The 26,989-nt window shown below is 41.8% G+C and overlaps 4 protein-coding genes across 5 annotated transcripts; all 4 read left to right on the forward strand.

Moving 5' to 3' along the window:
- The first annotated feature begins 721 nt into the window (after nucleotides 1-721).
- utp25 (UTP25 small subunit processor component) lies at nucleotides 722-11,827 on the forward strand. The gene is made up of 12 exons (XM_028565881.1): nucleotides 722-924; nucleotides 2,675-2,714; nucleotides 2,977-3,157; nucleotides 3,247-3,492; nucleotides 3,688-3,776; nucleotides 3,875-4,285; nucleotides 5,000-5,216; nucleotides 5,309-5,511; nucleotides 5,890-6,072; nucleotides 6,979-7,088; nucleotides 7,977-8,222; nucleotides 10,892-11,827. Exons 1-12 carry the CDS (start codon nucleotides 824-826, stop codon nucleotides 11,145-11,147), a joined length of 2,283 nt encoding a protein of 760 aa, XP_028421682.1. The 5' UTR covers nucleotides 722-823; the 3' UTR covers nucleotides 11,148-11,827.
- An 89-nt stretch (nucleotides 11,828-11,916) lies between these two features.
- On the forward strand, nucleotides 11,917-12,909 carry LOC114546806 (b(0,+)-type amino acid transporter 1-like). Its single transcript, XM_028565884.1, has one exon. It carries the CDS (start codon nucleotides 12,085-12,087, stop codon nucleotides 12,835-12,837), a length of 753 nt encoding a protein of 250 aa, XP_028421685.1. The 5' UTR covers nucleotides 11,917-12,084; the 3' UTR covers nucleotides 12,838-12,909.
- A 2,032-nt stretch (nucleotides 12,910-14,941) lies between these two features.
- On the forward strand, nucleotides 14,942-20,926 carry LOC114546805 (b(0,+)-type amino acid transporter 1). 2 transcript variants are annotated; one of them, XM_028565883.1, is made up of 6 exons: nucleotides 14,942-16,069; nucleotides 19,166-19,299; nucleotides 19,685-19,814; nucleotides 19,906-20,030; nucleotides 20,111-20,198; nucleotides 20,299-20,926. In XM_028565883.1, exons 1-6 carry the CDS (start codon nucleotides 15,371-15,373, stop codon nucleotides 20,527-20,529), a joined length of 1,407 nt encoding a protein of 468 aa, XP_028421684.1. In that variant the 5' UTR covers nucleotides 14,942-15,370; the 3' UTR covers nucleotides 20,530-20,926. The 2 variants fall into 2 exon arrangements, with proteins under 2 accessions (XP_028421684.1, XP_028421683.1); XM_028565882.1 differs by lacking the exon at nucleotides 14,942-16,069 and adding an exon at nucleotides 17,254-18,649.
- Nucleotides 20,927-22,814: 1,888 nt separating this feature from the next.
- LOC114547322 (TOG array regulator of axonemal microtubules protein 1-like) lies at nucleotides 22,815-26,592 on the forward strand. The gene is made up of 7 exons (XM_028566633.1): nucleotides 22,815-22,977; nucleotides 23,689-24,247; nucleotides 24,373-24,697; nucleotides 24,814-24,919; nucleotides 25,021-25,259; nucleotides 25,825-25,983; nucleotides 26,083-26,592. The coding sequence occupies exons 1-7, from the start codon at nucleotides 22,903-22,905 to the stop codon at nucleotides 26,207-26,209; spliced, it is 1,590 nt and encodes a 529-aa protein (XP_028422434.1). The 5' UTR covers nucleotides 22,815-22,902; the 3' UTR covers nucleotides 26,210-26,592.
- Nucleotides 26,593-26,989: the final 397 nt, after the last annotated feature.

Here is a 26,989-nt window from a genome sequence, read left to right on the forward strand (position 1 = left end):
ATTTGGTTACAAGAAACCCAAATTTATGATATAGAAACTTTGAAAATGGGTCAAATTTGACCCGAGGACAACATGAGGGTTAAGAAATGTCGATTAGTACCGGGCCATCAGTATAGGCCTATGTGGCCTTCAAATCAAGAGTAAAAGCAACAAATCCATACAATTATCACAATCATAAAGAATAGAATTTACTATTGTCACTTTTACTCCAAAAAATGTCAATACATTTTCCTCTGAGAAACCCATCGTCCAAGTCCATAAATCCAAGATTCATTTGTCACCCTGCTGCTCATAGGGACCCAACAAACTCCTGAACTTCTCCTGCATCACAGCAGACATAGAGCAGCGCTTTGTAAAGCCCATTTTATATTTTCACAGCAAATTTAACAAATTAAAAGAAGAAAAATGAATTAAAAAAAGGTGGTTGTATTCAAACGCATGATAATCCAGGACACAAACAATGGGATGTCCAGACATACAGTATGTGTCTGTATTTACATTTAAGATGTGCTATCTTTGGCTATTGTAGTTTTAATTATGTGATTTTAAGAGTATTTTTATAATGTATTTTTGTTTTGTTATAATGGAATAAGTGTGCAATGTATTTCCAAATATCAGAAGATCATTGCACTCCCTCCAAAACTGATGACCTAAAAACTTATAATCTGTCACACTATAAAATTAATAGCTTGCTTATTTTACGAGATGCAGTGACCGACAACCTGTAATTCCTCTCCAGGCCTGGAGGTGGCAGTAATTCGGCTGCTACAGATTCACCTCCACCGAAGAAGCTGTAGAACCGCACGTGCAGCATAGTGTCAACATGGGAAAAAGAAGGCAGAATAAGCAGCTTTTTACAAATTTAACAAAAAAACAGAAGAAACACTTGAAGGAATTCGGAGAGGAGCACCCGTTTCATGATGTGTAAGCAGTACAGCAAACTCCTGCCTGTCTTAAAGGAATAATTAAGCTACTTTTATGTTAGCCAACTGACTGTTAGCTAAAGTTAACGTTACATTCAGACGACTCTGGTCCCACTCAAGCCAGATACCGTGCGCAATGTTTACTATATGTTAGATATATGTTATTTGTTAAAACATTAAAGTGATATTGTTCGAAGAAGTCTGTTTGCTTGAACGTAACGTAATAGACGTAACGTTACCTGATATGTTCTTCCCTAAATTGCAATATTTTGGCATGCAGTTTGTGGTTCTTCCAAAGATAGCTCAGTTCATTTGACTTGTAAAAATGCAGACAATAACGTTTTTTTTTATGATGACACGTCAAAATCAAATAGTCACATAGCTAATTCCTTTACTGTAGATTATAGCCTACTCATTAGCAAAATGGCTAGCAGTAAGAGTACAAGAATATCCGTTAAGGCTTAAGGTAAAAGTTTACTTGCACGTGCACTATCCATTTCCTGTTCTTAATATTTATTGCAAGCTGGCTTGAGAGTGTTAAACAAGACTACCCTGATCTTTATGTTATGTTCAATTTAGGGCTGCAACTAACGATTATTTTAATAATCGATTAATCTGTTGATTATTTTTTCGATTAATCGATGAATCGTTAATGGTTAATAGTTGTGTAAAGGTAAGTAACCCAAATAGCAGATACAGACAGACACACACACACACACACACACACACACACTATTCATTAAATTATTACCATCATTGTAGTAAGTGCAAGTTAAGTTCAGTTATACACCACACACTAATATATTTGTCAACAATAACTGATATGGGACAAAGCACATAATATATACATGACAACAGATTGAAAAATGTATGGGCCACAAAAGGCGAGTGAATAAAACCGTCTTTAGTCTTGCAAAGTATACCACCCCTGCTTTATTACTGTTATTACCGAGCTAACGCTAGCTTGTCATGCTAGTCAGCTGGATAACGAGTAAACTGCAGCACCAGAAGAGCTACTGGAGGGACGGTACGTTCCTCACTTCATACCGGAACAGAAGTAGGATAGTGTAGTGACTTTACCCTGCTGTTGAACTCCCTTCCTCCTCATCAAGGACTCAACAGGTTTACGTTTTAGGTGCTGACTCATCACCGTGGTGCGCCCGTGCCATGCCGTGTTGCTTTTGCTTATCTTGCAATTAACACGTTTTTGATTGATTTAGTGTGAAATGCTCCCACACCTTGGATGACTTAGGTTGTACTGATTTCTCTGCCTCCGCCGAGTGTTTCAGTGTTTCAAGTGCTCTTTTTTCTTTTCCTCCGCTCCGCGCTCAACTCAATTTTTTTTTTATCTCCGCGACTAGGTGGCGTAATAGTTGCGCGACACAACGAATCGATAATTAAATTCGTTGCCAACTTTTTTAGTAATCAAATTTTATCGATTTTATCGATTCGTTGTTGCAGCCTTAGTTCAACTTAAAACTTGTTCCTCAAAAACACAGACATATTCTCCCGTTGTGAACTAATAACATGACTCTAAGAAACATGGTAGATGGAACATGATGCTTACTTTTGGGAAATACTTTTGACAGATGAGTCTTTCAGGGGACTTTGTTCCTCGCTCTTCTCGACACTTCCATGTCAACAACAGTCCAGACCAAGACCTTTGTCATTTAGTCAAGTTGATAGTCTTCCAAAAGATGCTTGTTGTCTAAGTGATTCTATTTTCTTTTGTGTTTTTTTTTTTTTCACAGAGTTGGCGCAAGACCTGAAAGAACTGAGATATTGGAACTGGTGAGTAGCACTGTACAACTCCTGATGATAGAAGTCATGAAGCCCAATTTACGCAATATGAGATTGATGATTGTAGTAACTGTCGCTGCACAAAGATGAAGAAGTCTTTTCAGTGGCAGCAACAAGACACTCCCATCTGATCAGATGTACATAAAATACATTTTGTACCAAGAATTGATATACTCCAGTTTTGTAATATTTTACCTATACCAATATTATAATATTACAAACTGAAAGGTGTTCTGTCCTCGTTTTGTTACAGCCAGCAAGCCCAGGACAGTCTGATGTTGAGCCTGATGAGCTGGATGAGGAGGAGGAACGAGAGCAGAAAACAGCCTATCAGAAGCTTCTTTCAACTCTCAGCCACCCCACCAGTAATGACCAGAGTGAAGAGGAGAGCACTGATGATGAAGAGGAAGAAGAAGAGGAGCTCCTTGGTGAAGGCGAGTTGCTTATTTCCTCCACACTAAGGACAGTAAAGGCCAACATATTGCGGTCGACTGTCGAATATAGTTGTTCTTTTTTATTGTAGGGGACAGTGATGGAGTTGGTGATGATAGTGAGCATGGTGATGAAGATGAAGTGGAAGAAGAAGAGCCCGAGGATGGAGCTGAGGCTCTGACTGAAGCAGTAGAAGGGGAGGAGTTGGTGGAGAAGGAGACAGGAGATGAGTTCGTAGACAAGGAGCATGAGTCCCAGTTCTGTCTGGAGACCAACTTCACGGATGAAGGAGGACCAGAGGAGACTGAAAGCGCTGCACAACAGGAAGACAGCAAAGGTACAGAAATAGCTAGGAAAATTCAGTTCAAATTACAATTATAAAGTCAGTTTCGTCAAATATATTGCAGTATGTTCCCTGTCTAGTCTTTTTAAGACATGCATTTTATCAGTGTACTGCTCACTCAATTAGAACAGTTGAGAAATATGATTTGACTGAGATATGTTTTACAGTATTTTTTTTTTGTATATGCAGACATGTTTGTACATCATTTGGACACAGAGCTTGGTGAAGAGGATGTGCAAAAGATAACATCTGGTAGCAAAGCCAAGGCTCAGATCACGGTATTAGGTGCACAATTCTAAAAATTTACCAGCTTTTTCATTAGAATGAATTCTAAATACAGTTGTGCCTTCCTATCTTTGCCTTTCTCGACATTTAGTGGCCAAAATTGGGCAATTTACTCTCTACCATTCCACTGGAAAGGTTTGGATTCATCGGCCCTCAGAAAGAATCAAACCTGCCAGTTTTTCACAAAGTTTTGGAGACCCACTGGAAGGATCTGAACCAGACCTCCAACTCTAAGGGGGTGACTGAAGAGGTTGCCCCACTGCAGCTAGAGCTGCTAACTCTTATGGGCTCCTACAAGGACATCTACTACCCAGAGGTCTGTCCTCTGAACCAGGGCCCTCAAGTTAGCAGTGCATACTGCCTCCACGTGCTCAACCACGTTCTGAAGGCTAACTCCCGGGTCCTGGCTCATAACGCGCTGCTAAGGGAGCAGAAAACTCAGGCTAAAGCTGGAGCTGAGCCGCAGGACGAACCAAGAGACCAAGGACTGACCCGGCCCAAGGTAAAGTACTGGATACATTATGTTTGGCTTCTTAAAGGAACACGCCACCGTTTTTTGAAATAAGGTTATCTCTGCACCCAAGTAGCAGTGCTTCGGCTGTGCTTTGCCCCAATATAGTCCCAAATCAATATCTGCCTAGGAAATCGTCTAGTCTTAATCTGCATTGCTATTTGTAATCGTTGTGAATATGCAGGCCACAAGAAGTAATTAGGTTGTTTTTGTTGTTGTTGGCGGCTCACTTTTACTCACAACATGCTAACCGGCAACATAGGATTCCATTCACTACGCTAAGCTAAACTAGCGGTGGCGCTGCCGGACTAAGTGTACACTATGTGTAGGGTTGGGTATCGTTTGGTTTTTTTCCGATACCGGTGCTAAAACGATACTTTTAAAACTGTGCCGGTGCCTCAACCGAAATATATATATATATATATAATATATTTATAATGTATATAATATAAAAAAAGGAGCACAAAATGACAGTTTGCGACATTAAAGGACGGCTTGTTTATTGCTAAGGCCATATGGTCAAAATTAAATGATTGATTAATAATGTAATAACAATAACTTATAACAATGACTTATTTCACCAGTAAATTGCTGGTAAATGACAAAAACAAGCACCAGATGGGAAAAGGGTATTTTACAATAACTTCACAAGGCTGGCTAATTTTTGAAGTAAACGCACCGTCTGTGTTGTTTTCAATGTGTTAGGTCCTGATTCTCGTTCCGTTTCGAGGCGGAGCTCTGCGAGTCGTGCAGACGCTCATCAGCCTGCTGGAGACCAAAGGCAAGAAGATAGTGGTGAGCAACAAGAAAAGGTTCAAGGAAGAGTTTGGAGAAGAGGCAGAGGACAAGGCACCCAGAGTGCAAAGACCAGACGATTACAGCGCCATCTTCTCGGGCAATGTGGATGATCACTTCAGGCTAGGTACAGTTTAACAAACAGAAGTCCACCCACTTTTGGATAACCTGCTAAGTCTTTCTTTCTGAGGCCTTGTTGCTGTCCTCTTTCCTCACCAGGCATCTCCATTGTGAGGAGCAGCATACGTCTGTACTCCCCCTTTTATTCGTCAGACATCATCATTGCATCTCCGCTGGGTCTCCGTACAGTAATTGGAGCAGAGGGAGAAAGTAAGAGAGACTTTGACTTCCTCTCCTCCATCGACCTGCTGGTGGTGGACCAGGCAGATGTCCTACTCATGCAGAACTGGGAGCACGTCTTGGTGAGAATACACACCTGTCCCATGACGCGTTACTGCATGACGACATCTGTTCAGCAGTGTTGTGTTTTTACTGTTGGGGGGGTGGGGATGTGGCGCCATCTGCTGTTCAACAACCGTTATAGAATTTGATGAATCACAACATGTTAATTTAGCATTTAGGAAAACCCTGCTGGAGCAATGACAGAGGATTACAGATTAAGGTTTGACTTAGCGTTTCTGAAGGGTGAAAATGTTTTCTGATCACATTGTAAAACTCTGTTGTAATGAATACTTTATAAATAACTATTTTTAACCAAACCTGTCAAAAGTTGGTATATTTAAGGTGTGTCTGTATAGGTTGATGTCTTGTAAAAAGCCCCATTGTCCACCCCTCTCCAGCATGTGATGAAGCACATGAACCTGCAGCCGCTGGACTCCCATGGAGTGGACTTCTCCAGGGTGAGGATGTGGAACCTGAACAACTGGGCCAGACACTACCGGCAGACGCTGGTGTTCAGCTCCATTCAAGACCCACAGATCAACAACATCCTCACCAAGCACTGTGCCAACTACCGTGGACAGGTACCTTAAGGCCTCTTTACAGTCGCCGTTCCCAACCTGCCGTGCGACAATGTGACGTCAAAATGACGTAGATCTCACTGGCGCGCCAAGATTTAAAGTACGCGACCAGAGGTCGTGCACCACTCTATTTCTTTCAGCGGCGCGCAACAAAGCGGAAACAGGGAGCATGGACGAGTTTGAGGGCAAGCTTTTTGGGTTAAGATGAGTTCTTTTACGGTGAATGAAAAGCTTGATCCGACGAAGTAGGTCATTGAATCGTGCAGACATTCTGAAGTATTCAAAGTGCTTCTCTTCATCTGTCATCCTCATTTGTTTCACAAAGATATTGAACTCACCATATTTATGTCTGGCGTTATTCAAAGGACGAACATTCCACCTTCTTTTTCTTTGTTCCTTTGCAGGCAGGCTCACAAGCAGCTGTTCTTCCTCATCCATTGACTCCAATATCATCGTTTACCTTTTTCTTCTTCTTCTAGTCTGTAGAAATAGCAAAGTCGGTAGCCTTTCCTCAGCTGCGACACCTCTGTTCAGGAGAAGACTGCAACTAATGTCATGACCACCACGCGCAAGTATAAATAGTTACAGGCGCTCCCATGACGTCACGCTGTCGCGCGACAGGTCAGGAATGGCGAGTATAATGAACGCTTTATACACCTTACAGTTAACCTTACACCTGCTCCTGGGACTGAACATTCAGCACAGACTATAATTTAGTTGAACACATTACTAAGAGGCAGGATGATCTCATATATTGAGTTAATCCTCAGCGGTTGGAGCAATAGCCACACAGTAAGTTGTTTACTGTGGTTAACTGGATGTGTGAGGCGAGCCCTGGTTTCTTCATTGCAATTTGAAGATGTAGGGTTTTTTAAAGGTTAATTCCCTGTGTGGGTTTTTTGTTCCCAGATTGCCACTAAGAACATGCCAAAAACAGGTTCCATCTGCCAGGTGCTGGTTCAGCTGCCTCATGTGTTTCAGATGTTCTCCTCTGACAGCTTCCAGGACCATGATGCCCGGTAAGGTCTTCCCACAGGTCAACCATGTGATGCCATCACAGCCAGACAAATCTATAATATACTGTAGACCCGGGGGTTTCAAATGCTTTGGGGCAAATATCATCTTCCCACTGATTCAGTGAGCTACACTGAAGGCTCCAACCTTTAGCCTATGTTTGTTTACATTTTGGCATGTTGACACCAGTAAAATAATGATGATAACACTATTTGCACTGTGTCGATGGATCTAATGGGAGCTATCGCTGGATTACTTTGATACTGAAGAAAACTTAAGTGTGATGTTTCTCAGGCAGGGTTTGGAGTTACAAGGAACGCCTAGGTGGGGAAATGTGGGATTAACATTCAGTTAAGTGTCAAACTGTAATGTTTGGCTTTATTTGAGCACATCTCTCGGCCCAAATAGTTTGAAATTCCGAGATTACACACTGGTCAGTCTAATTTTTTACCCATGAAAATACACACTTAACTCTTAATTCTTTACAAATATGAAAAAATATTACTGGGGACATTCCTTTTCTACAGTAGCTCAAAAGAAAAACAATGTACACACAACAGAAAACCACAAATACTCTTATGTGTAAATGTCAATTCTATCCCTTTTTTTGTTGATTAGTTTTTATGGTTCCTTTTTTAGCTGTTATACAAGTCAGTTGTGCGTATCGTCTGAATAGTTTTCTTTCTGTTGAGGTGTTTGTGTACAGTAAGACCCTTGTTTTTTATGGTATTAGCAATATATCCTTTTATATGAGTTTCATTATTTAACTGTATGTCCAAATAAAAAAAACGATCGTAACATATGCAACAGCTCATGAGCTGAAAAAAAAATGCCTGGCTGATCCCAACAAAATGTAAAACTGTTTTATTTCCACTGTTCCATCCTGCCTGTAGGTTTCAGTTCTTTGTAGACAAAGTGCTTCCCCAGTACAGGGACTCCGTTATGTCCCACACTCTGATCTACGTCCCTTCTTACTTCGACTACATCCGGTTGCGCAACTACATGAAGAAAGAGGAGATAAACTTTGCCAGCATCTGCGAGTATTCCAGCAGGTCAGAGGTGTCCCGAGCCAGGCACTTCTTCCAGAAAGGGGATAAACAGTTCCTGCTCTTCACCGAACGCTTCCACTTCTACAAGAGGTCAGTTCTTTTTAATGCTCCATCAGGTAGCCCCACATGTGTTGGGTTCTGTGTTTGATTTCAGGGGGGATTTTGTCTTTTTACCCGGTTGGAGTGCAGGGTCATTCAGCCAGTACACCTCTCCTTTAGCACGTAGCGGTAGAGTTTTCCTGCTGAAAAACATTGGTGTTCAGTGATACCATCCATCCATCCATCCATCCATCCATCTTCGTCCGCTTATCCGGTGTCGGGTCGCGGGGGGAGCAGCTCCAGCAGGGGACCCCAAACTTCCCTTTCCCGAGCAACATTAACCAGCTCCGACTGGGGGATCCCGAGGCGTTCCCAGGCCAGGTTGGAGATATAATCCCTCCACCTAGTCCTGGGTCTTCCCCGAGGCCTCCTCCCAGCTGGGCGTGCCTGGAACACCTCCCTAGGGAGGCGCCCAGGGGCATCCTTACCAGATGCCCGAACCACCTCAACTGGCTCCTTTCGACGCAAAGGAGCAGCGGCTCTCTCCGAGCTCCTCACGGATGAGTGAGCTTCTCACCCTATCTCTAAGGGAGACGCCAGCCACCCTCCTGAGGAAACCCATTTCAGCCGCTTGTACCCTGGATCTCGTTCTTTCGGTCATGACCCAGCCTTCATGACCATAGGTGAGGGTAGGAACGAAAACTGACCCGGTAGATCGAGAGCTTTGCCTTCTGGCTAAGCTCTCTTTTCGTCTACAACGGTGCGATAGATTGAATGCAATACCGCACCCCGCTGCGCCGATTCTCCGACCAATCTCCCGCTCCATTGTCCCCTCACTCGCGAACACAACCCCAAGATACTTGAACTCCTTCACTTGGGGTAAGGACTCATTCCCTACCTGGAGAAGGCATTCCATCGGTTTCCTGCTGAGAACCATGGCCTCAGATTTAGAGGTGCTGATCCTCATCCCAACCGCTTCACACTCGGTTGCGAACCGATCCAGTGAGTGCTGAAGGTCGCAGGCCGATGATGCCATCAGGACCACATCATCTGCAAAGAGCAGCGATGAGATCCCCAGCCCACCAAACTGCAACCCCTCCCCACCCGACTACGCCTCGATATCCTGTCCATAAATACTACAAACAGGATTGGTGACAAAGCGCAGCCCTGGCGGAGGCCAACCCTCACCTGAAAAGAGTCCGACTTACTACCGAGAACCCGGACACAGCTCTCGCTTTGGTTGTACAGAGATTGGATGGCCCTGAGAAGAGACCCCCTCACCCCATACTCCCGCAGCACCTCCCACAGTATCTCCCGGGGGACCCGGTCATACGCCTTCTCCAAATCCACAAAACACATGTAGACCGGTTGGGCATACTCCCAGGCTCCCTCCAGGATCCTTGCGAGAGTGAAGAGCTGGTCCGTTGTTCCACGACCAGGACGGAATCCGCATTGTTCCTCCTCAACCCGAGGTTCGACTATTGGCCGAACCCTCCTTTCCAGCACCTTGGAGTAGGTAAAGTCTACTCCAAGGTGTTCAGTGATACCTACCTACATAAATTGTATTCTGATTCTGAATCTGACTCAAACTGGACCTCACCAACCTTAAGGCCAGAGCATTGATCCGTGGAATCACTCCCATCATGACTTTGCGTAAACATACACGCCACTTTCCTAAAGCCAAATGGCGTGTTATCTGTACGCATTTTGAGCTATGCACGTGTATGTCTACGCTGTATACAGCGGATGTAAACATGCACACCACGTGGCGTCACCACGTTGCGTGTTATCGCAAGAACGTGCCGTACTATTACAAGAACAACGTCACACTCATGTAAAAAAAAAAAAAAAAAGGTTGGGTTTAGGAAAAGAACATTGGGAAAGGCTTTAGTAACACAACAAAAACAAGACTGTGACCAACGTCACACGCTTAGGAAAACAATAAACGGTTGGGTTTAGGAATGAAACATCGGGGAAGGCTGAGAAAAAAAGTTTTCCTGTGTTTTACCCATCCGTCACCTCAAACAGCATCCCTTCATACGTCCTTTCATACTACTCGCTACGGCGAAAATTCACACGTAATGTAGGTCAATGGTGGCCGAACGGCGTTGATAAACACGCTAAAAAGCGATTATGTGTCTTGATAACAAGTCAAAATGGCATTCGAATTGCCGTGTCATACATACGCCACTTTATGAGATCAGTCTGATGTCAGAGTTCAACACCCTTTTCTCGGGTTTATTTATTTATGTCATGTGACAGGGTAGTCATACACTCACTGTAGCTTTTTTATTGCAGTCTATTGGTAAAAAAAATACACCTACACAGATGTATTTGTAAGTAGGCTAAAAATGTACCTCAAACAAGAATGTATGCTTATAGAATTATGATTACACTAGCTATTGCAACACCCCTGTAGCTCAAACACAGCATGTCCTTTAAATCCTTTTTTGTGGAGTTCAATCAAAACGGTGTATAGCAATAATCAGCCATATAAACTAAGAAATAATCAGAGTGATTGCTTAAGACAGCTGGAAAGTAATGAAAAAATGTAATAAAATAATTAATAGTTATAGGCGTATCATCCCCATCATACTTTCATACTCTGGCTGGTAAATGTGTGTAAGAGGTAGGCTATTATATTAGAATTGTCTTTAAAAGTCTTAAATATAACTTGGTGAGCCCTGCAGAAACTCTGATCTCTCACTTCTTTTATTTAGGTACACCATCAAAGGCATCCAGAATTTGATATTTTATGGATTGCCCTCCTTCCCCCACTTCTATAGCGAGGTGTGTAACATGCTGGCAGCGGGGGGTCGGGGGGAGGAGGCCAGCTGGACCTGCACTGCCCTCTTCTCCCGCTACGATGCCCACAAGTTAGCTGCCATCACCGGAGCCCAGCGAGCCGGACAGATGCTGCACTCCAACAAGACTGTTCACCTCTTTGTTACAGGAGGGGAAGATAAGGCTTCCTGATGGAGCTGGACCGATAAAAGAGCACCACTTCATAAAGCCATGGGAGATATCTAGTGTACATTAACACAGTAAGATGACCCTGGACTGAGTGTAACTAGAGATTTTGAACGCCCGTCTGTGATAGTGGATTGCCTTGTGGCACATCACAGAGTACCTGGTTGGACATTAAAAAAAAAGTGTAACACTTGAAAATGCAGATACGATTGCTTTCCATTATATTTGGACAGTATGCACCATGAAAAAAACTATACATATGGGCTTTGTTTTAGGTGGAGGCCATCCAGAAACATCACGGCACAAAGAGATCATAAAACAGTTGTATTGTGTTATAAAGATTGTAAGTGATCACTGTGATATGTTGTGTCACTAACTGGGTTAATGTTTGTTTTCAGATTTAGCAAACAGTACAAATATTTTATTATTTTGATTATCTTCCGTAATGTTTGATTAAGAGTTCATATTTGTAGCAATACCTGTTCTTAAAGTGCTGAAATAATGATCAATATTAGTTTTTCTGGTTGTTGGTATAGTGGCATACCCAATGTAAAAGTGTTTCACATGAATCATGGATGTGTTGCCTTGGTTATCTGGTTAAGTATTTTAGGAATTTTAATAATTTAAAGTTGTACGTCTAATGCTAATAATCAGCCCACATGTTTTAATAAAACATGAAATACAAACGTGTGTGTGCGTGCGAGCGAGATAAAAGAAGCACGGACACCAAAGACGCGGCCAACCCTGGGGTCATCACGGCCCACACTGTCTCCCTCTTGAAAAACGATAAGGTACAAAGCAGAACAGGCTCCTTTAAATACACTCACCCACGTAATTATTAACTCCCCTGAGTTGCTGCAAGAGTGACTTTGGCCACATAATTATAGTGGTTTCTCCATCGGTAAAGGTGTTGGACAACAGGTGCTCTGTCGTTGCTGTGATTATGGACGACGTGACACAGAAGCTCACCTTGAAGCGGGAAGTAGGGCTGGTGGGAGCCGTGTCCCTCATTGGAGGGACAATGATTGGATCTGGGATCTTCATGTCCCCACAGACAGTGCTCCTCACCATCGGCAGCCCTGGGGCCAGTTTGGTTGTGTGGGGGATCTGTGGTTTACTGGTGATACTGGTGTCTTTCTGCTACGCTGAGCTGGGCACCGTTATAAGAGAATCAGGAGGGGAGTACATCTACATCCTCAGGACTTCAGGTCCAGTCCTCGCCTTCATGCTAATCTTCAGCTCTGTGTTATTTGTGAGACCTGCCGGTGTTGCCGGCATCTCGCTGAGTTTTGCTCAGTATGTCGTGGCTCCCTTCTACTCAGACTGCCCCCCTCCAGTGGTGTTAGTCAAATGCGTGGCTGCAGTTGCAATTATAGTGCTTGCCACTGTGAACTGCCTTAATGTTCGCTTTTCAATGTCAGTCCAAGTGTTTTTTATGGTGGTCAAGGTTCTGGCATTGGCAGTCATTATAATAGGAGGTTTGGTGATGCTTATCCAGGGGCATACTGAAAACTTTGAAGACTCCTTTGAGAACACAAATGTTGGCATCAATTCAATTGGTATTGCTTTCTACCAGGGACTGTGGTCCTATGATGGCTGGAACAATCTGAATTATGTTACTGAAGAGTTAAAACGCCCAGAGGTAAGTAAAAGGCTATATGGGGTTTCAGGGAAAAGTTTTATTGCATTGAAGTAGTTATTGATTAAGACCAATAAGCAGTCCATGTTAAGGTGACCCTGGCTATACTCGGCAGCATCACCATAAAGAAATAAAGTAATAAATGTTATGTCAGAGGTGAAAAACTGTTATTTTTTACAAGAAAGTATTTCTTTATTACCCTATCAATAACATAACATCACCCAAGCTAGAATATAAATGATACCATTCAATAAATATCTAAACTTTATATCCTCTACTTACAAGACTTTACACAGTATACCATGGAGAACATCAGCAAAAATAACAAGGGAGTCTACAAATAGATGTTGCCATCAGATAAATGTAGAAATGACAAAGCAGTACATGAAACTGACTCAACGTGATACACACAACAGAGTCACCAAGCCAACTTATATAGTTGCAGACTAAAGAACACACCAAAATGTAATTGATTTGCCTTATCATTGGCAAAATGTAATACTGGATTGGTCATAAAAAAGGGGGATGGGTGTCTTCCTCCTTCCTTTTTACTACTGTTTAACTTATTTTATTATTTATTTACATTTATTTTATTGTTATTAATACATACTGTGTGTATTATACTTATTATTTATATTCTTTTTATCCTTAAATTTGAGAATGTGCAACATACACCAACAACACCATGACAAATTCCTTGTATATGCAAAAAACTTGTAATGCAATAAAGCCCATTCTGATTCTGATTCTGATAAAACGCCAGCTAGTCCATCAGTATTCGTTCCTCAGGTTCTGCTTGTTTGTCTTAATTCAGAGATCAGAATACTCTGTAAGGATTTGATTGAAGTCCATGTTCATCATGCTACACACCACTCCAAATAATAGGACTGTGAGAACTGAAATCAGCTTAAGCATATTTTCAATTTTCCCTTGCCCTGCCGATACTTTATAGACAAGCAGAATAATCTCGAGGTTGGTCTTAAAGGTAGAATATGTAGTGAGTATCTGCTTACGATTTGTAAACACGGTGTTTAAAGTTGGCCCCTCCAACTTGGTTTAGAGCCAGAGAGAGAACGCAAGCTAGAGAGAGTGAATGAAGAGAGAACAAAGCAGTGAATCAGAGGAATGAAATGATCTTCTTTCATCGTCTTGCAGCGGTTCTGTTCTAAAGCACAAATAAACACGCATGTTTATTGATGTGAATGCAGATGAGTGAATGCAGAGCTTCATCCTGTCTGTTTCTGTGTGTCTGTGTCAGTTAGATTGGTGCCCCGAAATGAGACACTAAGAGGGGCAAATGAGAACACTGTTATTGGCTGGGGGTTACAAACCCGCGTGGGATCCAGAGGCTCTTTGTTGATGCCCACAAACGTCCCGATCTCACCAAAATGAAAATAAAAGAGAAAAAACAGGCAGAGGGCAGGGTCTCTGCCGATACAGACACCACCACGAACTACTAGTGGGTAATAAGTGATGATTGGGAGGGATTACTTTTGTATTATGCTATACATTGTTTTTGATGAAAGCATTGCATATTATACCTTTTAAAGCATGTTACTGTCAGCCAGAGTAATAACATCAGAACAAGCCGTATTTTAGAGATTTTTTTGCATTAGTTTTGCAGACAAACACTGCCTACTCATTACATCTCACTAAATAATCTTTGCCATAAAAAAGGAAAGATTATTGTCGCGTACCCGCTTGCGATATTACGAATCTCACTGAGGCCACGCCAAGACCCGCCCTTTAATAGCGTTCACACACTACTATTGGCCAGGCGTCCATGCTTACATGTACAGGTCCTATCCCCTGACCAATCCCCTAACCCTAACCTTAACCACTCGAGGTTAAATGCCTAACCCCAACCAATCGAGCTGTTTCGTAGGGCGGGTCATGGCGTGGCCATAGTGGGATTCGTAATTTTGCTACCCGCTCGCGGTGTGATGCGCGTCTCCGCGCTGTTCTCCCACATGTCGGGAACGTCGTGAATTAACCTGCAACATGTCAGCTGTTTGGGAATTCTTCAGCGCGTGTGCCGAAGATAAGAAGTTTGCAATATGCAACACCTGCAAGGAGAAAGTAGGGTTTGGAGGGACGACACCAAAAACCAAAATCACATTTTTTTTTTACTGGATGTGAAAAGCGTCACCCGGATCGTTGCTCTGATTGGTTGAAGGACTATCCAATGCGCCCAGAGGCATTTGAGTGGCGTCAGTTGGTGACGCCCCTCTGGAAATGAATTGTCAATTAACCTTTCCCAGACCCACTCTCAGTTACAGCTGAGAAGGGTCTGGTGTCAACCAGGCTAGTGATACACTTTCTAACATTGGGAATTGATGAAGGGGTACGTGAGTTCATCATGACAGGGCCAAAAAGGTTGGGAACTACGCTACTGTGTCAACAGAGTGCAGCTGGAAGTAATGAGACGTGACGCCACTCCCTGGTTAAGTGGCTGTTGAAAGGTGATGTCACCCCCTGTTGGGGACATGGCTCTAACATTACCCAACATATAGCAGTTAATCTACAACCAGTTCTCTGCATGTCCAGTGTCCACAACTCATGTCTTTGAGGAAGCAGCCGCTCTTAAACAATGGAGAGTGACACACAGAGACTCAATCTGAAGAGAGAAGTGGGGATTATAGGAGCTGTGTCATTCATTGCTGGAACCATGATAGGATCTGGGATTTTCATATCCCCGCATTATGTGCTGTCTGCCATCGGCAGCCCCGGAGGCAGCTTTGTTATATGGACCTGCTGTGGGTTGATAGCCATGCTGGGGGGGCTCTGCTATGCTGAACTGGGCACAGTCATACCAGAGTCCGGAGCTGAATATATCTACATGCTGCGGACAGCAGGGAAAGTGGTGGCCTTTATGTTTGTCTTCAGCTTCATCATTGTCATGAGGCCTGCCAGTGCCACAGGAATTGCTCTCAGCGTTGCTGAATATGTTGTGGCCCCCTTTTACAACGGCTGCACCCCTCCACAACTGGTGGTGAAATTGGTGGCTGCAGGAGCTATCATTGGGCTAGCCATAGTTAACTGTCTGAGCGTCCGCTTGGCCACCGCCATCCAGGTGGTTTCCATGGCAATCAAATTGCTGGCCCTGGTCGTGATCATTTTGGGAGGTGTTGTGATGCTTTTCCAGGGACGCACTGAGAACTTTGAGAACTCCTTTGAGGAAACAAATGTTAATGTCAGCTCCATTGGCATTGCTTTTTATCAGTGCTTGTGGTCCTATGATGGTTGGAACACTTTGAATTTTTTAACTGAGGAGCTGAAACATCCAGATGTAAGAGTTTCTGTTTACTATTCATAAATTATAAAAAAAAAAAATACAATTATGCTGTTTGCAAATTTAAAGATTATGAATGTATGCAGTCTACTCAGACTTTGATCTAAAATCAAGATTATACATCTTTTTTGTCACTCGTTTATTGATTTCGTCGGGAAATTACTCATTGAACAAAAGAAATTCACATTGGACACAAACATCTTTTTTTTTAAATCATAGATTTTATATTAACCTGTTATCTCAGTACCTCAAGTCTCCTGGCAGATGATACCTTGTTAAAGATTATGCAGGACATAGGTCAAATTGACAAAATGTCACAGGTGTCAGTGTCGCATGAGGACACTCAAGGTGGGTGTTTTTGCATTTGGGGATTAAGGTGTGTGCCTGCCAGTGTTGTTATCATGTGGATGTGCGCAGTGAATGTAAATGTGAAAATACAGCAAAAAGTTGAAAGATCACAAATAGTTTTATGCAGAAATGGCAGGTCACAGACGGTTTCCAATCACTGGTAGTTAGAAGTTAGGCAGTTTAAGATTTTTTTTATTCACAAAATTTCTGTTGGTCTGGGCTGTTTTTTTTCATGTCTGGGAATTTGAATGGATAATTTAATACAAACAATAATTCTAGAGGGCCAATACATTTTCTATACTTGCCAAAAGTTAAAGAAATCATTTCAAAAGAAGACATTTAAATACAAACCTCTTTCCTCGTAGAAAATGTTTAATGCATCGACACGACACGCTGTAGTGTTCTAACGGATTAGTTTGTTAATACTTAGTTTATGAGATGCAATAAAACGTGAACCTTGTTGTGGGATTTTGGGCATTCAAAAAGGTCATGCAAATAATTAAAGTTACAAACAAGATAAGATAAGGGATTCACTAGCTTCAACTGAATTCGTAAGTCATTGGGAGAGAGAAAAGAGAAGCAACATTTGTGCTTGGGCAGACTATTACTTACCTTAATAGAGCTTCTTGAAATCACTTTTGCTGTTGCAATAAATAAAAAAAAAAATTCCAAAATGTTGGTGGAGAAAGCATAAAAAGGATGTCAGTGTCAGTAAATGTTTTCAACCCATGAGTGTAGTTCAGCTCGAGATATTTACAGCACTTCATGTATGGAGTTTTTTCATAATTTCATTTCACTCCGAAGTTTGACTCATTTGAGAGAACAAATGTTCATGTGAGCTCCATTGGAATTGCTTTCTATCAGTGCTTATGAGGTCCTATGATGACTCTATATTATTTAACTGACGGGGGTATAACATTCAGAAGTATGAGTTTCTGTTTACTATTCATTAATTATCAAAACAAATACACTGTTAGCTATTTAGAGATAATGCGCATTCAATTCATTTTGCAACTACTCAGACTGTAGATTATTTTTTGTCACTTATTTATTTTTATTGTCAGGATGTCAGTTACTCATTGAACAAAAGAAATTCACATTGGCAACAAACATCTTCTTTTAAATGATAGATTTTATATTAACATGTTAGCCAGTGTTTATAAGTCACAAATAAACAAGGCTTAAGTAAGTTATACTATGAGCAACAGTGCAAAGAGCCACCACTGCTGTTCCATACAAGAATTAACATATCCAGATAAGGGATTGCATAAAATAAGATTAGAGTTTGGAATCAAGAGGATACACTGTTCAAAGATTTACAAGTACACTGGAGTAAATAGTATATCCAAGTAACACATTGAGCAGTTTTATTGTCTCTTGTCTCTCTGAGATGTGTAGATAAAAGCCAGTCTAGGTCCAGGTGTGTGACTACGTCTTTATCTGGTCGTCTGCTCTGTAAGAGTGAATAACAACTACAGTAATTCCATCACCAACTCTCCGATCTATGAGACCATGGCGGACAAAGAACCTGAAGCCCTGAAAATGAAACGGGAAATTGGGTTGATTGGCGGTGTAGCACTAGTAGCAGGAACTATGATCGGATCCGGTATATTCATGTCCCCCCAGTTTGTACTGGCCTACGTGGGAAGCCCTGGAGCCAGTATGGTGATCTGGGCTCTCTCGGGAGTTGTAGCTATGTTTGCAGCGCTGTCCTACACCGAGATTGGGACAGTCATTTCGGAATCTGGTGGGGACTTCATCTACATACTGAGGATCTATGGTTCATGTCCTGCTTTCTTCGCAGCAGTCACTTTTATCCTGGTTGTGAAGCCATTCAGCATCGCAGCAATGGCAATTAGCATTGCGGAGTATTCTCTAGCACCCTTTTACACGGGCTGCCTTCCTCCTAGGCCGGCAGTGAAGTGTGCTGCAGCTGTGGCTATACTGGTTGTTGCAATAGTCAACATCTTGAACGTCCGAATTGCCATCAAAGTCCAAGTGGTGTTCTTGGTGGCCAAGGTGCTGACGTTGGCATTCATCGTAATTGGAGGAATAGTGGAGCTCATACAGAGCAGCAGGGTCCTTGTGGAAAATTTGAAAGTTGAGAATGCGTTTAAAGGCACTCAGTACTCTTTGAGTACTCTAGGAATGGCTTTTTATCAAGGACTCTGGTCTTACGCAGGCTGGTACAACTTGAACTATGTCACTGAGGAACTGAAAAGACCAGAGGTGAGACTGTTAAGAGTTGGAATGTGCATGTGTGCTTAGGTAAATAATAGCATCATTTTTTCCCCCAAATACAACCGTCCCTCTAGTCACCGGGCAGATGATGCAGCATCAGTGTCGCATGAGGACACTCAAGGTGTGATTGTTTGCTGCAATTGTGGTCTTATCTAACTGGGATTAAGGTGTGCGCCTGCCAGTGTTGCTATCATGTGGATGTGTGCCGTGAATGTAAATGTGAAAATACAACAATAAGTTAAAATATCACAGAATATTTTTAGGCATAAACAGAAGGTCACAGACTTTTTTAGGTAGTAGGAAAGTTAATGATTTTCTTTATTCACTACATTTCTGTAGTTCTGTATGGGATTGTGCTTAATTGGTTTTTTTTCATCATTTCATTTTACTTTGGAGTCTCTGACTCCTGGCTCAATCCATTATTCCATTGTTAATATTACAATTATCCATCATGCAAGCATGTATGCATTGGCCAGAAAATGATGTTGCCTTTTTTTCTTCCAGGTGAATCTTCCTAGGGCGGTTGTGATAGCCATTTCTCTGGTGACTGGCTTATATCTGCTGGTGAATGTGAGCTACCTGACGGTAATGACGCCTAAAGAACTCATGTCCTCCAGCGCAGTAGCAGTAACCTGGGGGTAAGACAGCACCTGATATTGATGTCACAGATTCTGGTAGACAGGTCCAGACTGATAGCCTGGTCCTACCAGACTCTGGTACATTTCATTTCAGGCTACCAGACTGATAGTTTGACTTTCTCTTTCTGCTGTCCAAATTGCTCATTTTTTGAAAGGAGTACTACACTGATTTAGCATTGCACTACTATGGCATTATCAGTCTCACAGTGTTTTTTTTTTTTTTAAGTATCAAAATCAATTCAGCTGAACCAGAGATATTGTCTTTTTTATTCCACGCATTCTTCTTCCTTGTCAAATATATATTTTATATGTGTAGCAGTTGGCTTTTGAAAAATATAAAGGATGCTGTTGCAGCTTATGTGAGATCTTCAACCTTTTCCCTCAGGAATAAGGTGTTAGGAAGCTGGGGCTGGATCATGTCTGTGGCTGCAGCATTGTCTGCCTTTGGTTCTCTGAATGGGACGTTCTTCAGTGGTGGCCGTGTGTGCTTTGTTGCTGCCAGGGAAGGACACATGGTGAGAGTGTCTGCTTATGAACATATGTTAGATTGTTGAGCATAAGACGGTTGTCACAGTGTTTCACCCTGACTTGCGTTGTGCTTTGTAGCCAGATATTCTGGCCATGGCTCACGTCCGCAGACTGACTCCATCTCCAGCCCTGATCTTCACCACTGTTGTCTCCCTTCTGGTGCTGATCCCTGGAGACTTCCAGAGTATTGTCAACTTCTTCAGGTGAAACATGCGTCTGCTTTGCATTTATATAATGTTGACAGAATGTACAACCTGACATTCCTTTTCATTGCGGTTGTCAGTTTCACTGCCTGGTTTTTCTATGCCATCACCCTGTCTGGACTTCTCTATCTCAAGATTAAGAAGCCGGAGCTCCCCAGGCCCTACACGGTCAGTGTCATACACTTCTCATGACATCATCACAAACATACATTTGTCTTTTTGTTAACGTGGGTTGAAAATCACTTTGTGTCTCTTCCTCTCCCCACAGGTTCCCATTATACTCCCTATACTGGTCCTAATGGCGGCAATATTCCTTGTGCTGGCGCCCATCATAGACAATCCTCAGATTGAATACCTCTATGTGACTTTATTTATCCTCAGTGGAGCTATAGTCTACATACCCTTCATCCATTACAAGCTCTGCCCAGGGCTGTTGACCAAGTTGACAGTGTTCCTTCAGCTGTTCTTAGAGGTCGCCCCAGCAGAAAAAAACCTGTGATTTGGGCAGAAGAAAAAGGTGATTTTCCATTGTTTTGTTTTTTTATCTTGTGCTTTTTAACTACACCTGTTTTTGCAATGGCAGCCATGAGACATTTCAGTTTACATTCAATAGCAACTTATTATAACCTCCCGTTTCTTATTAATAAGTTGGGTTTTTGTGTGTTTTAATGTCTTTGAATTTTAGCACTCTGATATGTATTGTCTTTTTGCACAGGTGCATTTAGCACTGCTTTATTTGCTGATGTTTATAATCAACTTAGAAAGCACAAGTGAAAAGAAATACGATTCGGTATTCAAAATATCAATCTATTAACAAAAGATCAAATATGACTCTGAAATCTTACAGTTTTTGCCTGTTCAACAGTAAGCGGTTAGACAGAGTATGTCTTTAAACAGCTGAGGATTCCTGATATTGTATAATTGTATAATAATATAACTGTATATGTTTAATTTTCCATTTCAGTTGTATTTGTTCATTTGCAAAAGGTTCCAGATCAAACAGACATACAAATGTATTTTAAATAAATGTCACAACAAGAAAGAAACAGGGTTGTATAACAATTTTTCATTTTGAATGTGTTTTTTTAAATGATAAGACATTTTGATTTGGGGGGAGCAAGAAGAGTTCTCATTGCCTTGGACCTGAACATGATATAAATACTGGAGAAAGCTTGTGCTGTCCTCCAAACACACTGATACAGAGTGAGGAGAAGCAACACCAACTAAACGCTGTAGTAACAAGATTCATCACAACGTCAAAGCTTCAAGTTGTACGAAACAAAAACAACGAAAGAATCAAACAGCAGCATGCTTTGTCCTTAAACAGTTACTGTTTTAAAAGACATTTGTGTGACTTACGGTTTTAATAAAATGAAGAAAAAAACGTGTATGAAAAGAAAACGGAGACTATTAGATGGATTGCTATGAAAGTTGGCTGAAGTAGGTTGCAGGTACAAAAATGAAGTCATGGCATACCAACAAATTATAGTTGTGGAAAACATGTACTGTAAAATACCTGTTCTCTACTGCAAATAACTAAGACCATCCCAAAATGGTCTGATGTCAAAGAAGCCCAAATATTTCATTTAATTAGAGTTCTGTTTTCTGAAGTTATATAACTACAACAACACATTGAACCTGAACCGACTATGGTAGAGGTTAATGAAATGCCTGTGCTAATAGTTTCCCAGTCTTATCCCATTTTGGATCATATTATGATGCCATTGATATGGTACGTCATTCATACATGATTCATAGGAGGATGAATGGCATAGATTTTATTTTTTTTATTTTTTTTTATAAATTTCTGTGGGTCATCATGATTAGGGCTCCAGGAAGTACATCAAATAAAGGCAAAACAACAACAACAAAGAAAAAACAACAAAAAAACAACAAAAAAACAATTTCAGAATTTCCTCTCTATTTTTAAATACTATGCTTCCCTCAATAGTTATTATTGATTATACCGACCCACCCCTACCAACCCACCTTCCTCCCCCCAACCCACCCTACCATCCACTCACCTCTCCCACCCCCGTCCCCATTTACCCGCCTACCCCGTACATTGCTGGTCCTCATTCAAGACAGGTCACACTTACACACACACACACACACACACACACCAACAACAACAACCACAAATAAAATAAATAAAAATAAATAAAGTAATAGAGCCAACTGCCTAGCGCAGTGGTTCTCAATCTTTTAGAGTCGTGACCCCCCACAATAATGAGGTTGGTATTCGCAAAACAGATTTACAGATGAAGCTTTGAATATAAGAAATGAAATCTACCAAACTTCACACATTAATGTAGAAACCATTCATCAAGTCTAAAATATGTGATTTCTTTATTTCTTCCCAACCATCTGGCGACCCTAAGAAATGATCTGGCGACCCCCTTTGGGGTCCCGACCCCCAGGTTGAGAACCACTTGCATAGCGCACCTATGCCTAAAAAGGACCATGATAAAAGCAATACGAAAATTCGATTTTAAATTTAGAATTTAATGTGGTGATAAAAATTGGAAATGTTGCTTGGGGAAAATTGAGAATTTTGATAGATAAATGATTACATTTGTTCCAAGAGTACAAAAAAAATGTCATGATTGTCAAGTTTCGGTCCTTTTGGATCACCAACAATGCTTTGATGTCATTAAATAAAAATGAATATAAAAGAATTCATAAAATCCCTCATTTGCATATGGATTCCATCAGAATGTTCCATGGTTCTACAGTGACCTCACTTAGAACATGTTCATGTATAAAGGGGGGAATCCAGTTCCAGTCAGACACAAACTGATCCCACTGAGAGAAACTACCACGTGTTGGTTCTGCCATTTTTCGACAATTTAGTTAGCATTTTCAGATACTCATGGCTATTTGCGATACGTTAAAGGCCTTCCTGCAACGGTGTAAGACGAATATGAACTTCAAGGAAGACAGTGATGTAAGTAACCTTTTTCTGAGGGAAGATAGATAGTTGGATAGATAAATACAGGTTTTTTTTAAATCACTAACCTGCAGAGGGTAAAAACTAAAGTGACTAAAGTAATATCAAAACTCTTTTCTAATTTGTAGTTCACCACTTGCATCTATCTGGAGAGAGGGAGGACTATAACCCTCCCAGTACTGTACAGTATGAGTGATTATACTATAGCCTACATGTTGTTGATGGGGATTTTTTTTGTAATGACAGCATTACTGCAGCTCAGGAACTTCAGGAATTATTTGTTTTTGTTTCAACTTTGTATTTTTCACAAGTACACTACCGGTCAAAAGTTTGGAGTCTTAGAATTTTCCATTCCACTCCATTATAGACAGTATACCAGAGAGAGATCAGTTGCATTGTTTTTTTTAACCAGGGCAGCAGTTTTCAGATGATATTATGTGCTTACATAATTGCAAAAGGGTTCTCTAATGTTTTCTCAGTTAGCCTTTTAAAATGATATCAGATTAGTAAACAGAATGTGCCTTTCGAACATTGGATGAATGGTTGCTTATAATGGGCAATGTAGATATTAAAAAAGTGGCTTTAGTATTCACTGATGTTTGTTAGCAATTGGAAATAGACAAATAACCATTTTTAAACTAATCAAATCATCAAAGTCCAAAAATTAAGAACACAAATAACAACAAACAATATGTTTGTTTTTTACAGACACTAAAGAGCCTCGAAAAAGAAAGTGGCTCCAGCAGTCAGTCCAGGATCCTGGACATTGAGAGAGCTGAAAAGGCTGAGTTGGCTGCACTCGTTCAACATGCAGAGAGGCTGTATGCTTCCCAGAAAGCCAGCAGTGATGCTGTTCTGGAGAGAATGGGACTCTCCATCCAGCAGGACACGCTCCCCTCACCTCAGCCACCAGCTTTTCCCACAATGAGCCCTAAATGCTCTCTTCCATGGAGAAGGCTCAAGCCCATTGTAGAGGAGGACAAAAGGAGTCTGAAGTCCACGGCTAGCCAGACGTTGTTAGAAGAGGACCCTTACTTTGACAAGAAGCTGCATTTGAGCTGTCAGATCATGACACTTGCCAGTAAGATTGCCAAGCTGAGAGCTGCAAACAGGAGCCCAAGCCCAGACTCTACCCCCAGTTCTGTGGACACGCACACTCCCACTGAGCTAAGGGCTATTTCACACATCCGCTCTTTCACCCCTACCCTTCCTCCTACAGCGATCAGGAGACAGTCTCGTATCCCAGTGTTGAAACGTGGTGGAGCAGGTATGTTAATACTGTTGAGTGATGACTTCCTTTTTGGAAACTTGAATGGAAATATGTAAAGATTGTGATTACAGTAAACATGGACATTTGAGTAATCATGATTATTTTTCTGTCAATTTGAACAGGTAAGAAGGCAGCTAATAGGTGCAAGATCCAATCAGCAAAAAATACATTTGAGGAACATGGAGAGCCCTTTGAGATGTTCCAGCTTGACCACCGTCCTTCACCGGTTATGGTTAGTGAACAACCAGCAGCCCCCAGTAGGACCCTGGCGGTGGCACCCAAGGTTCCAGCACCGCCATCCAAAGCTGCCCCGCCCAACAGAAAAGGACCTTGCCGTGGGACAAAACTCCACCCAAAGGCTGTTGCAGCTCAGGAAGACCTCCAGCCTTTTGCCAAGCCTGCAGAGAGCCTGTCCCTCTCCTTCACACAGCTGACCTCAGATGACTGGTAGGACATCAACATCATAGGCGTGTACTGATAGATTTGAAAGAGAATAACCAGCAGGGTCCCAACAGGCGGTTGTTCCTAAAGCTGTGATTAACATAGTTGTCATCTAAACACAGGGAGAAGAAACTGGATGGACTGAAGTCTGTTAGAGCTCTGGCACGACACCATCCGGCATTACTGAAGACCAAACTGCATGAAATCTGCCTGGTTGTTGCAGAAGAGGTATTGTAGACATGTTCCTCTTTGTTCTCAGTTGCCTTCTTGTTCATCTACCTGTACTGTTTATGCAGAAGTATTGACTGGTGTTCTTGTTTACTATCTAGGTGAATAACTTGCGCTCTGGTGTGGCCTGTGCTGCAATGGCCACCGTAGCAAAGCTCCATGTTCACCTGGGGAGGGCGATGGACCCTGAGGCAAATTGGACAGGCCGCATCCTGCTGCTGAAGTTGGCACAGACGACCAACGCCTTTGTTCAAGAGCAGGCTAACCTTGCCCTGGATGCGTTGGTGGAGGGCTGCAGCCCGGGTAGAATATTGGACGTTCTCCTCGACACAGGGCTGTGGTAAGAGAAGCGGATTTCATCAGAATGTAGTAGGACGCGTATCAGCAGCGTTTGAATTAAAGGTGTTGAACGAGAGTATGTGAAAATCCAAAAAACAATTAAAAATTATTTTCCTGCTTTTGAAATATTTTGCTTTTTGAAATGTATTTGTATTAATCCAAAAGACAGCTAAAACTATACTTCTGCTTTTGAAATATATCAGCTCAAGAACAGTGGAGACTGTGCTTCTGCTTTTGACATGAGTTAACCCAAAAACAGCTAAAATATATTTCTGCTCTTGAGACTATAATACTGCCTTTGATTTTGGTTTATGAGTGCTAATGTGCCTTTAGAAATATAATCATGCTAAGTTTTTGTGTTACTGATATTACTATAAACATGCTTAGAGACATTTTAGTGTGAGTTGCGGTGTGAAACTGCCTATTTGACCCTGCAGTCGGAAAGAGGAAGTGTCTGCAAGAGGCTTCAGATGCATAAGTGGCTTTGTGTAACTGTCTGTCTGAACCTGCAGGAAATAAAGGAAATAAAACATAGTCAACATTCTCCTGTTTTTGGCCTTCTTCAGGCACCGTTGTGCTGCAGTGAGGGGGAGCACAGCACTGCACCTCCACCAGCTGGCGGACATTGTTGGAGAGGATCAGATCTTGACAGCAGGGAAGACCTTTGCTCAGCGTTTCTTTAGTGCTGTCAGTAAGATGGCCGTGGATGCTGCACCAGAAGTCAGGTGGGTTGCCAAGTCTCGCATGGTCTTATGGTTTGTGTTTCCTGGGCGCTGGGCTGCCTGTACACTAAATTGCTAAATGAGAAATGTATTCATGCACAGGCACTATGGACAGATGATGCTCCAGGGACTTGCCCACCAGAAGGAGTTCATTGTTATGTGGGAAAAGATAGTCCCAGTGAAAGACAGAAGTCCCTTGCAGAAGATCTTGAAGAAGATGAGGCAGTAGAAGCGGAATGGACGGATATCTGGACAACATCAACTTTGTTTTTTTTAAATAATTTTTTGGGATATTTTTAGGCCTTTATTGACAGGACAGCTGCAGAAATGAAAGACAGGGGACAGGGGGAATGACATGTGTTACAGGTCCCAGGCAAGGAGACCGAGTAACAAATTTAAATTCCTGAAAAGACAGGTGAAATAAAAGGAGAGTTTGACACAGCAGCTTCTCTCGTATTCTCCCAAGTTGCATCTCCTTTATTCATTCAGAATAAATCACAAAACTGACATACTTACAAAATAACACCCTATCACATGTCACATTCTAACTTACATCTGTTATACAAGGCCACTATGGATGCATAGTGCACTTCACATGGCTACATTGTTATTAAAGTTGTCGCTACATATAGCTGGCTAGCAAATACTGGTTGTATTAACAGACTGACCCACAGACACAGAAATACAGGATCAGACATTTACATCACTTCTCCTTAAAACAACAATTTATCAAATATATTTGTATAGTTTAATACCTTTTTTTACATTCAATATACATTAGAAGAAAATCATTCACTCTCATCGCTTATTTACTCATTTAACATGACCAGTTAGCCGTTACATCAAAACGTATGTCTACTCGTTTCTAAAACTAGTGTGTATTTACTAAATCATACTCGTTAAACTTGTTAACATAACCGTTTCTAACAAGCAGAGTGTCAAAGCTCGAAATGCTATGCTACATGAATCAATGGGATGACAATGACCCAGTTTGCTGCGAGACGGCAGT

This window comes from Perca flavescens, chromosome 20 (assembly GCF_004354835.1).
Source record: "Perca flavescens isolate YP-PL-M2 chromosome 20, PFLA_1.0, whole genome shotgun sequence".
Taxonomy (NCBI): domain Eukaryota; kingdom Metazoa; phylum Chordata; class Actinopteri; order Perciformes; family Percidae; genus Perca; species Perca flavescens.

What these genes read in the sequence shown, in the direction of transcription:
- utp25 (XM_028565881.1), top strand. Translation starts at nt 824, where the DNA reads ATGGGAAAAAGAAGGCAGAATAAGCAGCTTTTTACAAATTTAACAAAA. An exon ending in AAGCCAAGGCTCAGATCACG is followed by an intron (nt 3,777 to 3,874) that starts GTATTAGGTGCA and finishes CTCGACATTTAG; the next exon opens with TGGCCAAAATTGGGCAATTT. An exon ending in CGCTTCCACTTCTACAAGAG is followed by an intron (nt 8,223 to 10,891) that starts GTCAGTTCTTTT and finishes TCTTTTATTTAG; the next exon opens with GTACACCATCAAAGGCATCC.
- LOC114546806 (XM_028565884.1), top strand. Translation starts at nt 12,085, where the DNA reads ATGGACGACGTGACACAGAAGCTCACCTTGAAGCGGGAAGTAGGGCTG.
- LOC114546805 (XM_028565882.1), top strand. Translation starts at nt 17,933, where the DNA reads ATGGCGGACAAAGAACCTGAAGCCCTGAAAATGAAACGGGAAATTGGG. An exon ending in CTGCCAGGGAAGGACACATG is followed by an intron (nt 19,815 to 19,905) that starts GTGAGAGTGTCT and finishes TGTGCTTTGTAG; the next exon opens with CCAGATATTCTGGCCATGGC. An exon ending in AGCTCCCCAGGCCCTACACG is followed by an intron (nt 20,199 to 20,298) that starts GTCAGTGTCATA and finishes CTCTCCCCACAG; the next exon opens with GTTCCCATTATACTCCCTAT.
- LOC114547322 (XM_028566633.1), top strand. Translation starts at nt 22,903, where the DNA reads ATGGCTATTTGCGATACGTTAAAGGCCTTCCTGCAACGGTGTAAGACG. An exon ending in ACTTCAAGGAAGACAGTGAT is followed by an intron (nt 22,978 to 23,688) that starts GTAAGTAACCTT and finishes TGTTTTTTACAG; the next exon opens with ACACTAAAGAGCCTCGAAAA. An exon ending in CTCCTCGACACAGGGCTGTG is followed by an intron (nt 25,260 to 25,824) that starts GTAAGAGAAGCG and finishes GGCCTTCTTCAG; the next exon opens with GCACCGTTGTGCTGCAGTGA.